The sequence below is a fragment of the Haliotis asinina genome, chromosome 1 (assembly GCF_037392515.1).
Source record: "Haliotis asinina isolate JCU_RB_2024 chromosome 1, JCU_Hal_asi_v2, whole genome shotgun sequence".
Lineage (NCBI taxonomy): Eukaryota > Metazoa > Mollusca > Gastropoda > Lepetellida > Haliotidae > Haliotis > Haliotis asinina.
This window is the reverse complement of record NC_090280.1, coordinates 104,973,958-104,986,935: the sequence shown is the minus strand read 5'-3', so window position 1 is coordinate 104,986,935 and position 12,978 is coordinate 104,973,958. Positions and strand designations below refer to the sequence as shown.

General features: G+C 40.9%; 1 protein-coding gene across 1 annotated transcript in view; it reads left to right on the top strand.

Moving 5' to 3' along the window:
• The window catches only part of LOC137257761 (uncharacterized), a 77,524-nt gene that overhangs the window by 36,873 nt on the left and 27,673 nt on the right, over nt 1-12,978 (top strand). The window contains exons 10-16 of the mRNA XM_067795186.1: nt 1,872-1,972; nt 2,153-2,292; nt 3,008-3,203; nt 3,888-3,980; nt 4,511-4,634; nt 5,795-5,871; nt 8,059-8,170. Coding sequence (XP_067651287.1) covers nt 1,872-1,972; nt 2,153-2,292; nt 3,008-3,203; nt 3,888-3,980; nt 4,511-4,634; nt 5,795-5,871; nt 8,059-8,170 — 843 coding nt within the window. The remainder of the gene's footprint in view (nt 1-1,871; nt 1,973-2,152; nt 2,293-3,007; nt 3,204-3,887; nt 3,981-4,510; nt 4,635-5,794; nt 5,872-8,058; nt 8,171-12,978) is intronic.

Genomic DNA, 12,978 nt, shown 5'->3' with positions numbered 1-12,978 from the left:
GTTGGAAATTGCTCGCTATCAACTATAATGGAGGGTCACACGGTGTTTGCCAGCCATTACCTACGAGACATAACCACGGAGGACATCACTGGCATTCATCAGTTTGGGCCTTTTGTCGTTGCTTAGCAACTAACAGTTCCCTGAAGGCGCTGAGTTCACTCACCCAATTTATCAGGTGACTTGTGAAAGCCAGACGCTCTGCGGAGTATAATGGTGGAAAGTCCATGCGTCTTGAACAGACTAGCATGAGTGATTAGGACACTGTACTTGTAATGGAGATATGTGTACATGAAGATGGGTCGCAACTAGTCTTGATTGCTATATCTTGATATTTAGTTGCATCAGAAACTAGCAGGATACTAGTTACTTTTGATGTCATCACGTGCCTGTCAACGAAGCCTTCTACGGAAGACAAGTTCAACTGGACGTGATCCTCCCAGAATCTACAATGAATATTAGAAGAACAGAACCGATTTATCACCGTTACAAGTTCCTGTTGGGGGGAAATTGTTGGACGTAATTTTGACAGCCAGCAGAATCCAGCGTGTCCTGACCCACCGTCTGTAAGCAATTAAACATGTGTCAGGATAAGAGAAAAATATGTAATTTTCTGAACAAAATTGATATTTTATACTTATCCTGACTCATGATGAAAGCCCTCCCAGCTGCCCCTCACAGGCACGCTGAATTCCTATAATTCTCGTGTCGGGCGATTATTAAGGAGAGAGTGACAATCATGGCCGATCAGCTGACCATGGGTGTGGGTAAAAGGAGGCTACTCGTGGGTGAGTGTATTTTTATGTCTGCTTCTTTTAGAAGGGATCTTCGAGGGATTTTGAGGTGTTCCACTACCTTCGCCAGGATGAGGAGATACGCAATTAAGCATGAGTCAGGATAAGTATAAAATATCAATTTTATTCAGTAAATTACATTATTTTCAGCAATTTCAATACGTCTGAAGATATGGCTATTACTCCGTTAAAAATTATGCAAAATTAGTCAAAAATCAGGAGAACATGAGAATAGAAGAACTAATGTATGTATGGGATGCTGGAATAGTCACTGTGAACTAAACATACCAAAAATATACTGTACTGTCCATATCCACAGCAAATTCTCTCTATGTTATGAGTTACACTGACCTAATGTTAAGCATAGCGGAGTTATGCCCCCTCATCTACATATGTGCATGACCTCTCTGTCGACGTTTGACGTCATAAATCCATTTTTTACATTTATCCCGGGTCATTTTTTATGTTGAGCTCATAACGTTATGCATAAGCACATACACCCATTTCAAATACACTTATGTTGTTCAGATATCAGGCTGTATTTTCATTGCTCACACTTTCCGCAAAGATGCCAAAAGAAAAGAATTGTAGCAGAGTACTTTTATCCATGCACAATGAAAAGCGGAGAACTTTACTGTTTTTTAACACATAACAAAATTTTTGACATTTCTCAGTGTCTGTTTCTCACACTATGGAGATAGTCGCACTTATATTTATACCAATGGATAGGAAATTTACTATTCTACATTTCTATGTAATTTTATAGCGGTATGCAGATTCAGGAGCAGACAAGCCTAATTCTCACACAATGTTTGCTTTTCAAACCTTATCAAAATGAGCGCCTAAAAAAAACCCTCGGCATCCAGGGGGTTAAATAAAGCTGTGGATGAAAACACAGGTACACCTACAACCTGATTGTAGCCAGGCTGTCTGCGATTTGTTGTCTGTTTGTCTCCAAGTCAGTGTGTTGTAGCTGGATAATTACTCACTTCAGCATAAAATAATATTCATAAAACATCATTTCCGTAAATGTTAAGAAATAGAAGACACTAGGTGTGGACCAGTGAGCTCTGATTGCAGTGTGTGTTCAGACTGGACCCAGCCATGTCGACATACATGCGTGGACAGAAGCAGTATGGTCTCAACTTCATCGAGGTTGTGGATGAGATTCGGGAGGAAGGGTAAGATTTTGATTCTTAGAACACCTAGAAGACTGATCTACCTTAGGACTCTGATCGGATGTTATGCTGGTGTAGATTTGACCCTCAACTTGTAGGAAAGTGAATGAAACTGTCACACAGTGATATTAATTTCAATGTGTCAAAACACGCAAACATATCAGGCTTGTGTATTGATTGCAGTCTGATGTGTTTTTCGGAGTTTCCAATGGCATCTCTACACGAAGGAGTGTTTCTAAATCAGAGTCATGCTGAGGCCTACATCACGATCTTCTCTCCACAGCTGGACAGTGTTGACATCCAAAATACTAAGATACAGTCAGGTAGGCCCTCATCACCATACTGAACTCTAAGATACAGTCTGGTGCCCTGTGTCACCATACAGAACTCTAAGGTACAGTCAGGTAGGCCCTCATTACCATACAGAACTCTAAGATATAGTCAGATAGGCCTGTGTCACCATACAGAACTCTAAGATATTGTCAGGTAGGCCCGTGTCACCATACAGAACTCTAAGATATAGTCAGGTTGGCCCTCATCACCATACAGAACTCTTAAGATAAAATCAGGTAGGCCTGAGTCACCATAGAGAACTCTAAGATACCGTCAGATAGGACTGCGTCACCATACAGAACTCAAAGATACCGTCAGATAGGCCTGTGTCACCATACAGAACTGTAAGAAACAGTCAGATAGGCCTATGTCACCATACAGAACTCTAAATATAGTCAGGTAGTCCTGCATCATCATACAGATTTCTGAGATATAGTCAGGTAGGCCTGCGTCACCTTACAGAACTCTAAGATACAGGCAGGTAGGTCTGTGTCACCATACAGAACTCTAAGATCCAGTAAGGTAAGTCCGCGTCACCATACAGAACTCTAAGATACAGGCAGGTAGGTCTGTGTCACCATACAGAACTCTAAGATATAATCAGATCGATCTACATCTCCCCATGTATGCAGTGATAAAGCTGGAACAAACTATGGTTTGTGTGGAACAAGGAACAAACAAACAACGATTTCACATTTCTTCCAGCTCGACCTGGGTCAAAGGCCACTCGACGCACAGGCCAAGGGACGACCCAAGTGGAGACGGACCGACAGAGTATTCATATCCATGTTCATGGACGACTGGAACATTTCAGACCTCGGAAAATACGCATTGATGGATTCCGACTTGGAGAAGATCCTGGTTTTGGACCTTTTGCCTGGCAGATTGTAACTCCTTTCAAGTAGGTGCTGGTGCGGTCTTCCACTCACAATCTGGGCGGGATACGGTTTTGCTGTCATTTTTTTGTTACATATATGAAATGAATAAGGGGAAAGCGGATACAGCCATCAGGAGTGGTACTCATGGTGTTGTGTTACTCACTAGACCACATTCTAAACTTTGAGACGTCATGTGAGCCATGCCAATTTACATCTTGTCAGAGGGTTGCACAAAGTCAATGATCAAGACTACCAGTTGTCCAACCCCCATTTTTGTTTAAATTGCATTGGCTGAGCAGGTTAGGTGTCTGACTTTGTGTGCTGGAAATTAGGTGAATGACTCTGAGAGTGGGACTTAAAATCCTGGATGGGACTCAATCCAACAAAAGAACTAGGCTCTGTACTTCACTGAGAAAAAGTACTGTCAAGTGTCATATGTGTCAGGAACTGTTGGTTTGTTGGTCATCCTTTTGATGTGTACCTTCTGGTTGTTTTAATTAATCCCTGTTCAATGGTTGTACCTCACTCTTACTTGTCAACGGTATAAGATTTTGTATGGACATGTCATCCATCCACCTTTAGTCATCCAGAAAGTATAATACCTTTCATCTTCTTCCTCAACTTCTAAAATGCCACAGGGAATAAAGAGACCACCAGTTAGTGAATCTGGATGATTTAAAAATATTATTCTTTTCTCTCCATGTCAGAGCACATCTACAGAAAAATGTCTCCAAGTTCCACCCCTACGGCGAGCTTTTTGACAGTCTGTACAACATCATCATCCTCATTCTCACAGACAGGTGAGCTCTGTGAATTCATCACTCTTACCAATACACAACAGTCGTTTCCAAAAACACATGAGTAGCTTCCTAATACACATCAGTGGCTTCCCAATACACAACAGTGTCTTACTAATGCCCAACAGTGGCTTTCCAACACACACCAGTGGGTTTCCAATACACACAGCAGTGGCTTCCCAACACACAACCATGGGTTTCCAATACATACCAGTGGCTTCCCAACACACAGCAGTGGCTTCCCTACATGCAAGCTGGGTTTCCAATACATAACAGTGGCTTCCCAATAAACAATGGTGGCTTCCCAACACACAAGCGTGGGTTTCCAATACATACCAGTGGCTGCTCAATAAACAACAGTGGCTTCCCAATAAAGTACAGTGGCTTGCTGATGAACACAACATTGATACTGATATACAATAATGGGTCACTGATGAAACACATGCTGGGTTCTCTTGTCATTATTTTGATGATGAGAGGCAGTTTGCTGTTTTTCTCGCTCAGTCAGTCACACTCAGTCTACTGCATTGCAGGATATCATATGACAAGGAACTCCTCCCTGAAGTGTACTGTGTCCTGCACGGCACCCCAGGCCGACTTCATCAACTCATGGAGCACAACAAAGCTGTCCGAGCACTCATCCGAGGCTTTGCAGGTGTAAGTCAATGTGTACCATTGTGTTAACATCCTCAAATATAGTCATGTTAGTAATTGTGAAGTATAGTATTCCCAGAAATTATTGAGAATCATGTTGCGTCATGTAACTCATTACGTTTATTAACTTCTGGCGTTTTACTTACATAAACATGTTAAAACATCATCCTTTTACAGTCTCAGTCTTGTTTTAGTACTTTGTTAGACCTCCTCGCTCAGCAATGCATGCCTGAATACGCCTAGGCACACTACCCATCAAAGTTTGTAGGTAATCGTGTGACAGGGTATCCCAATATTGGACCACCTCGGCCTTCATATCTTCAATATTTCTCAGTCCCTTTTGGTTTATTCTGTCCTTCATGACTCCCCACACATTCTCAATTGGGTTTAGGTCTGGGCTGTAACTGGGCCAGTCTAAAACTTGAACATTTTCGCCCGACAACCACTGTTTTGTGTAGTGCGCAGTGTGTTTTGGGTCATTATCATGCTGGAAAATCCAATCATCTTCATACAATGTTTGTGCTGTCGGAAGAAGGTGACCATTTAGAATGTCAATGTATCTTTCTTTTGTCAAGTTTCCCGTGAAAACACACAATGGCGTCACTCCGCGAGCTGATATGCCACCCCACATGTGAAACTTTGGGCTATGTTTTGGTCGCTGGTAGATAGGTTTGACAGTATCTTTGGTCCAAATTTTCACACGATTAGGGAAAAGCCAAACAGAACTTTCATCCGAAAAGAAAACGTTATCCCAATCTTGATTTTCATGAGCCCGACACCAGTTTAAACGTTTTTCCTTTTGTGCATCTTTCATCAACGGCGAGGGAATTCCACGTTTTTTCACCCAATTAAGTCTCTGTAATTCCTGTCTAACTGTTTCATTGCATACCTGAGGACTTCCTCTGCTAATCATTTCATTTCTGATGTTCTCAACACTTTTCACTTTGCCCCTACTCACAATCTGCCCTAGTCTTCGGCGATCCACAACACTGAATTTCCTAGGCCGACCTGCCCCTGCTTTGTGCTCTATCCCGGTTCCTGTTCGAATATTCTTCAAAGTTCTGTATACTGTAGACAGAGGAATACCATGTCTACAAGTATCATTGTAACATGTAAGTAGCATTTTGGTAACTGCATTGGACATAAGTTGTTTTTTCATTCAGTCTGACAACATTCATTTCCTCCGTCAACTCTTAGCTGAGTTCAAGCGTGATGTGGAAGAGATGCTGGCAAATAGTCTGTGAGTATAAACAGCATGTTGTCTTCCAACACAGAACTGCTGTCAGTTCCAAGTAAACTATGTTGACAATATTATTGTGGAGCATTTCTGAGATATCTCTCTGTGGAAGTAGTACTACATCATATATGTTGTCCAACAAAACATGTACATGTCAGTGTATACACTGATCTTGATACTGTCATTGTACAAACAGACCTTGAACAGTCAATGTCCCCACAGACCTAAGACAGTCAATGTATGGACAGACCTTGAACAGTCAGTATAGACACACAGACCTTGAACAGTCACTGTACATGCAAACCTTGAACGGTCAGTGTACACACAGACCTTCAACAGTCAATGTACTAATACAGACCTTAAACAACTAATGTACACACAAACCTTAAACAATCAATGTACACACAGACCTTGAACAGTCAGTGTACACAAAGACCTTGAACAGTCAATGTACATGCAGACCTTGAACAATCAATGTACACAAAGACCTTGAACAGTCAATGTATGGACAGACCTTGAACAGTCAGTATAGACACACAGACCTTGAACAGTCAATATCCACACAGACCTTAGACAGTCAGTGTATGGACAGACCTTGAACAGTCAGTATAGACACACAGACCTTGAAAAGTCACTGTACATGCAAACCTTGAACGGTCAGTGTACACACAGACCTTCAACAGTCAATGTACTAATACAGACCTTAAACAGCTAATGTACACACAAACCTTAAACAATCAATGTACACACAGACCTTGAACAATCAATGTACACAAAGACCTTGAACAGTCAATGTATGGACAGACCTTGAACAGTCAGTATAGACACACAGACCTTGAACAGTCAATGTACATGCAGACCTTGAACAGTCAATGCACACATAGACCTTCAATAGTCAGTGCACACATAGACCTTCAACAATGTACACACAGACCTTGGACAGTCAATGTACAGACAGACCATAAACAGCCAATGTACACACAGACCTTAAACAGTCAAAGAACACACAGACCTTGAACACTCAGTGTACACACAGACCTTGATAGGACAATGTACACACAGACCTTGAACAGTCAATGTACACACGGATCAAATACCCAACCTAAGTTAAGAATATGAATATCTTAAATCTTATTTAATATCTTATTTAAAAGTTTCCCCCAATTCTGTCCAAATTTCTGTTAAGCAACAACTAGTATCATGCTTAGTCTGTTTAACAGCACTCTATATACTGTAAATCACGAAATGTTTGTGTCAAGATATTTTTGGGAGTCACAATATTTTTGCCTAATTCTCAAAACATAGTTTAGTTTCAAAGCGTACTTGCATCTGAAAGTTTTATCTGAAGTAAATCCAATCACATATTAATGATTATCTTGAACACTATTCAGTGGAGTACTTCCGCGTGTATGCAATCAGTGATGTTTTCCTAAAAACAACACTTGCTGCATAGGCCAGATAAGCTTAAAACAGTTCAAAGGGATTAAATTAAATGGAATGACTCTAATAAATTGGCACTGATGAAGAACTAGTTAAGTCAGAGTCGGCAAAGCTGTTGATCTCCAGATAAGTGTCATGAAACCTATCCACGCCCACTGGATTGTCTCGGTCTTTCAAACAGTCTCTACGAAATAGGTGTTGTGTTGCTGGCGCCTGTCTGGACTATCGGACGTACTGATTGAAAGACTTTTGTTCAGGTATCCATTGTTTAACATGTGACACATGACTACAAGTAATGCTAGTAATTAGTCATTCTTCGCGTTGTTGTCATTGCTTAATGTCTGTATTGTCTAGATCTATTGTTAATTATATGAAGTGGTTAATAATAAAGCGGAGATAGGACAGGTTCTTTGCTGATTATTCATTGCATTCTACCAGCAAATTGCGTCATGATATTTTTGCGAGCTCAAGTCATTCGCAATTTTCACAAAATATCACGCTCGCAAAAATTTAATGATTTACAATATTCTGACCTAAGCTTACGGCAAATGTCAGCAAAACTTCCATGGGTAAAGCTAATATTTGCAATTTTTTCTCTCAAGTTGTAGTCAGAATCAACCTTGGTAGAGGGGACTTCCCTGATCAGAGGACCTCAAAAACAGACTTCTCAATCTCTTAACAAGTCACTATTTGGTCAAAAACACTTTAATTTGGAATCTTGGATAACTCCCTGCATCTGCTCCATTACAGACAGGAAAGGACGAGTGACTTGACCACTGCTGGCAAGGCCATATCTGGCCAAGTCGAGGATCTCCTGGCATCTGATGATTTTGAGTTTGGCTCCACATCTCACCTCCAGCAGGTAACTGTCCTGTCCAACAAGAGGGGTGTGAGAGAGACAGCTCAACTGTCTTCTTTAACTTGGGGGTTGTGAGAGGGACACCTTGACTGTCTTGTTTAACATGTGAATTGTGAGAGGGACACCTTGACTGTCTTGTTTAACATGAGAGTTGTGAGAGGGACACCTTGACTGTCTTGTTTAACATGAGAGTTGTGAGAGGGACACCTTGACTGTCTTGTTTAACATGTGAATTGTGAGAGGGACTCCTCGACTGTCTTGTTTAACATGAGAGTTGTGAGAGGGACACCTTGACTGTCTTGTTTAACATGAGAGTTGTGAGAGGGACACCTCGACTGTCTTGTTTAACATGAGAGTTGTGAGAGGGACACCTTGACTGTCTTGTTTAACATGTGAGTTGTGACAGGGACACCTTGACTGTCTTGTTTAACATGAGAGTTGTGAGAGGGACACCTTGACTGTCTTGTTTAACATGAGAGTTGTGAGAGGGACACCTTGACTGTCTTGTTTAGCATGTGAGTTGTGACAGGGACACCTTGACTGTCTTGTTTAACATGTGAGTTGTGAGAGGGACACCTTGACTGTCTTGTTTAACATGAGAGTTGTGAGAGGGACACCTTGACTGTCTTGTTTAACATGTGAGTTGTGAGAGGGACACCTCGACTGTCTTGTTTAAGATGAGAGTTGTGAGAGGGACACCTTGACTGTCTTGTTTAACATGAGAGTTGTGAGAGGGACACCTCGACTGTCTTGTTTAAGATGAGAGTTGTGAGAGGGACACCTTGACTGTCTTGTTTAACATGTGAGTTGTGACAGGGACACCTTGACTGTCTTGTTTAACATGAGAGTTGTGAGAGGGACACCTCGACTGTCTTGTTTAAAGGACGCATGCAACCAAAAAATCAAACATAATTAAAACACAATTATCACTTATTCATGACATATAATATACATTGCTGCTTGTAAAAAACACATAAACAAAATATTAAGCATTCAATTGCGATTCAAAAGTGCAATATGTTGTACTTGGGCTTACTTCCCTCGAAACGAAGCCCTCTGGAGACCGAGCCCAGTCATAGCAGGTGGATGTGCACTCAAGTGTAACGACAACTTCCGATTGGCTGGTTCATTTGCTGATAAGCTGAGGGCTCATTGTGTGTTCAGAAAGATGATATGTTTGATGGGCATTTTAGAAGTATGGCGAATCACAAGAACGTAAGATTCTTTATGGATAACAACTTCTTTTATTGTACTTGATGCGTCGTTTCAGTATGGATTCACATACCATTGTCAAACAAAATCATATACACTGGAAGAAGTTGTTATCCATAAAGAATGTATATAGAGATGTTGAGTTTTGTAAATGCATGTTCTCTGAATTTGCGTTCGATCCAATAAAAAATCTTCTCAGTAGAGATGGTGAACTGCTGCGTGGCTGGAAATTGCCATTCGTTCAAGTACAAAACAGGACTTGAAACTGACAAGAGTTTGCACCAGTTTCCGTCAGATCCCAGTCATCCAAAAAAATGGATGTACGTGTAGTTTGTTTGCAACCCACAGACATAAAAACATGTCAAATGTACAAGTATCATACCTGCCTAATTAGATAATGAGACAGGACTCGGGTGCACAAGTCATAAATCAATTTATTTTGTTTATGGCATACAGCCTTGTAGGTGTTAAGTTCAAATTGCCTGTGGTCAATGACTGAAGCAGTGTATTGCATGTGGTCAGTGACTGAAGCTGTGTATTGCATGTGGTCAATGACTGAAGCTGTGTATTGCATGTGGTCAATGATTGAAGCTGTGTATTGCATGTGGTCAATGATTGAAGCTGTGTATTGCATGTGGTCAATGATTGAAGCTGTGTATTGCATGTGGTCAATGACTGAAGCTGTGTATTGCATGTGGTCAATGACTGAAGCTGTGTATTGCATGTGGTCAATGATTGAAGCTGTGTATTGCATGTGGTCAATGATTGAAGCTGTGTATTGCATGTGGTCAATGACTGAAGCTGTGTATTGCATGTGGTCAATGACTGAAGCTGTGTATTGCATGTGGTCAATGATTGAAGCTGTGTATTGCATGTGGTCAATGACTGAAGCTGTGTATTGCATGTGGTCAATGACTGAAGCTGTGTATTGCATGTGGTCAATGATTGAAGCTGTGTATTGCATGTGGTCAATGATTGAAGCTGTGTATTGCATGTGGTCAATGACTGAAGCTGTGTATTGCATGTGGTCAATGATTGAAGCTGTGTATTGCATATTACTACCCATGTGGTACTTCGTAAAGGTGTTTCGAGTGATTTGATTGGCTAATACGTGAACTTTGACATTACTGGTACTACTTTCATCACTCATTCATTCATGCTTTTCATTCACATTTTCACGCCTGAGAGCATATAAAACGGAAACACTTCTATGGAATTAGATAAAATTTATTTCATTTATTGTGGTTACTAGCATTATTTTCAGTTCTATGCTAACTCAAGTTTCTGTAATAAAAATGAACATAAAACAATCTATTGAAATACGTAAACAAATACGTCTAGTAGGCCACTCATGGGTGTAAACAAATATGGTGTCGCCCGTAAAAGATTGATTTCGTCAAAATTGATGGACAGTTGGTTGGAAGTGTTGTGAATGTTATGAAGAGATTGAAAACCTTTTGCGTGTACGTTGTCAGGACTGCACAGTAACATGCATCAAAAGATGAGTGATGCTCTTGTATCTCTATCACTGCCACTGTCACCCGTATCCATTCGCGTCCTCCCGCACAAACATATTGTCACTGTCATGCCTCCCGTGGTTTCTTATGTAGGGGTCAAAAGCACTTCCCAGAATCTAAACACAATTGGTTTGAAATCGTCTTCATTCGAGGTTGTAGGCTGTATTTTCAGACGCAATTTTCGTTGGAGTCTTCAACATAAACATCGAATCTCGACAAGTGGGAATTCCAAGCCGAGATGAGAAGGTGTCACTGGCATCCTGCTCAAAGCGACGCCGAATTGTTTACAGTAACTCGTCCTCCGATGAAGAACAATAAGCTCAACTATTTGAGACATACAGTTCCCTGTTATTCACGTTCATCTTTGCTGTTGAGTTTGTCACTCTTAATTAAATGCTTCCTATAATCTTCTTCTTTGTGAACCCTCCTCAACATGACGACCAGCTCGACAGTGATGGCTGACTGACGTTTAGGCAAGATTTAGGTAACGTAGTCAAGTTCAAAATATTTACACTTCACAAGTGTTTTGATGAATTACATTAATGCTTTTGAAAACAAATCCTCAACTGAAAAGAATTAAATTTTCATTACGACTTGATTCTGTCTTAATTTGTTTATTTTCTTGTGATTTGGTGCCGTAGAGGAAATACATTGCCTCTACGCAGCGTATGTTTTCCTGGAGTGAAGCGGTTGACATTCCAATCACCAATATGATGTATTAATCCACGTTACATGGTTCTATATAGGAAAGCAAAATATTGCTGTATTTTAACCATATTTTCACTTTTTAGAACGTGGGTAATAAATAGGATACAAAACTCGTTCCCCTTTCATATCAAGTTTATGTCCCGAGTGAAATAATTTTGGTTTGTCACGAGCTTCACTCGGGACATAAACTTGATATGAAAGGGGAAGCGAGTGACAAACCAAAATTATTTCACTCAGGACATAAACTTGATATGAAAGGGGAAGCGAGTGACAAACCAAAATTATTTCACTCAGGACATAAACTTGATATGAAAGGGGAAGCGAGTGACAAACCAAAATTATTTCACTCAGGACATAAACTTGATATGAAAGGGGAAGCGAGTGACAAACCAAAATCATTTCACTCAGGACATAAACTTGATATGAAAGGGGAAGCGAGTGACAAACCAAAATTATTTCACTCAGGACATAAACTTGATATGAAAGGGGAACGAGTTTAATATCCTATAATAGGAAGAGACAGGCAGATAGACATATAGATGTCAATAAACCAGACATTGAGCTTTCTTTGTAACAGAGGCTGCTTACCACAATCAACCAGTTTCTTATGTAACGAGTAGATTATTTACTAGTTTGTGTACACAACCAAGATAAGACTACTGCTCACGACCTCATACTCCAGACATGCACACTGTTTCAAGCTCAGCAAACCTATTCACTGTGCATGCGTTATGAACACAGCACAGCACAGCTGTTGTAACCACTTTTCCCCCCAGCGCTGGGGGAAATTTAGCGAATCATTTGAACTTCGATTTTGTGGGCTGTTTTCTCATCATGTTTTTTTCAACTTTATAGGTTGAATTGGCATTTTTTCTGATTTGTTTCAGTAAGTGCATACCGAAAGGTATCAGAATCTGCATCAGTTGTGTTTTACGTTGCATGTGACCTTTAACATGAGGGTTGTGAGAGGGACACCTCGACTGTCCTCTTTAATACTGGGGTTGTGAGAGGGACACCTCGACTGTCCTCTTTAATACTGGGGTTGTGAGAGGGACACCTCGACTGTCCTCTTTAATACTGGGGTTGTGAGGTGGACACCTCGACTGTCCTCTTTAATACTGGAGTTGTGAGGTGGACACCTCGACTGTCCTCTTTGACCTTGATTGTCTTGTTTAACGTGGGGGTTGTGAGAGGGACACCTCGACTGTCCTCTTTAATACTGGGGTTGTGAGAGGGACACCTCGACTGTCCTCTTTAATACTGGGGTTGTGAGGTGGACACCTCGACTGTCCTCTTTAATACTGGGGTTATGAGGTGGACACCTCGACTGTCCTCTCTAATACTGGAGTTGTGAGGTGGACACCTCGACTGTCC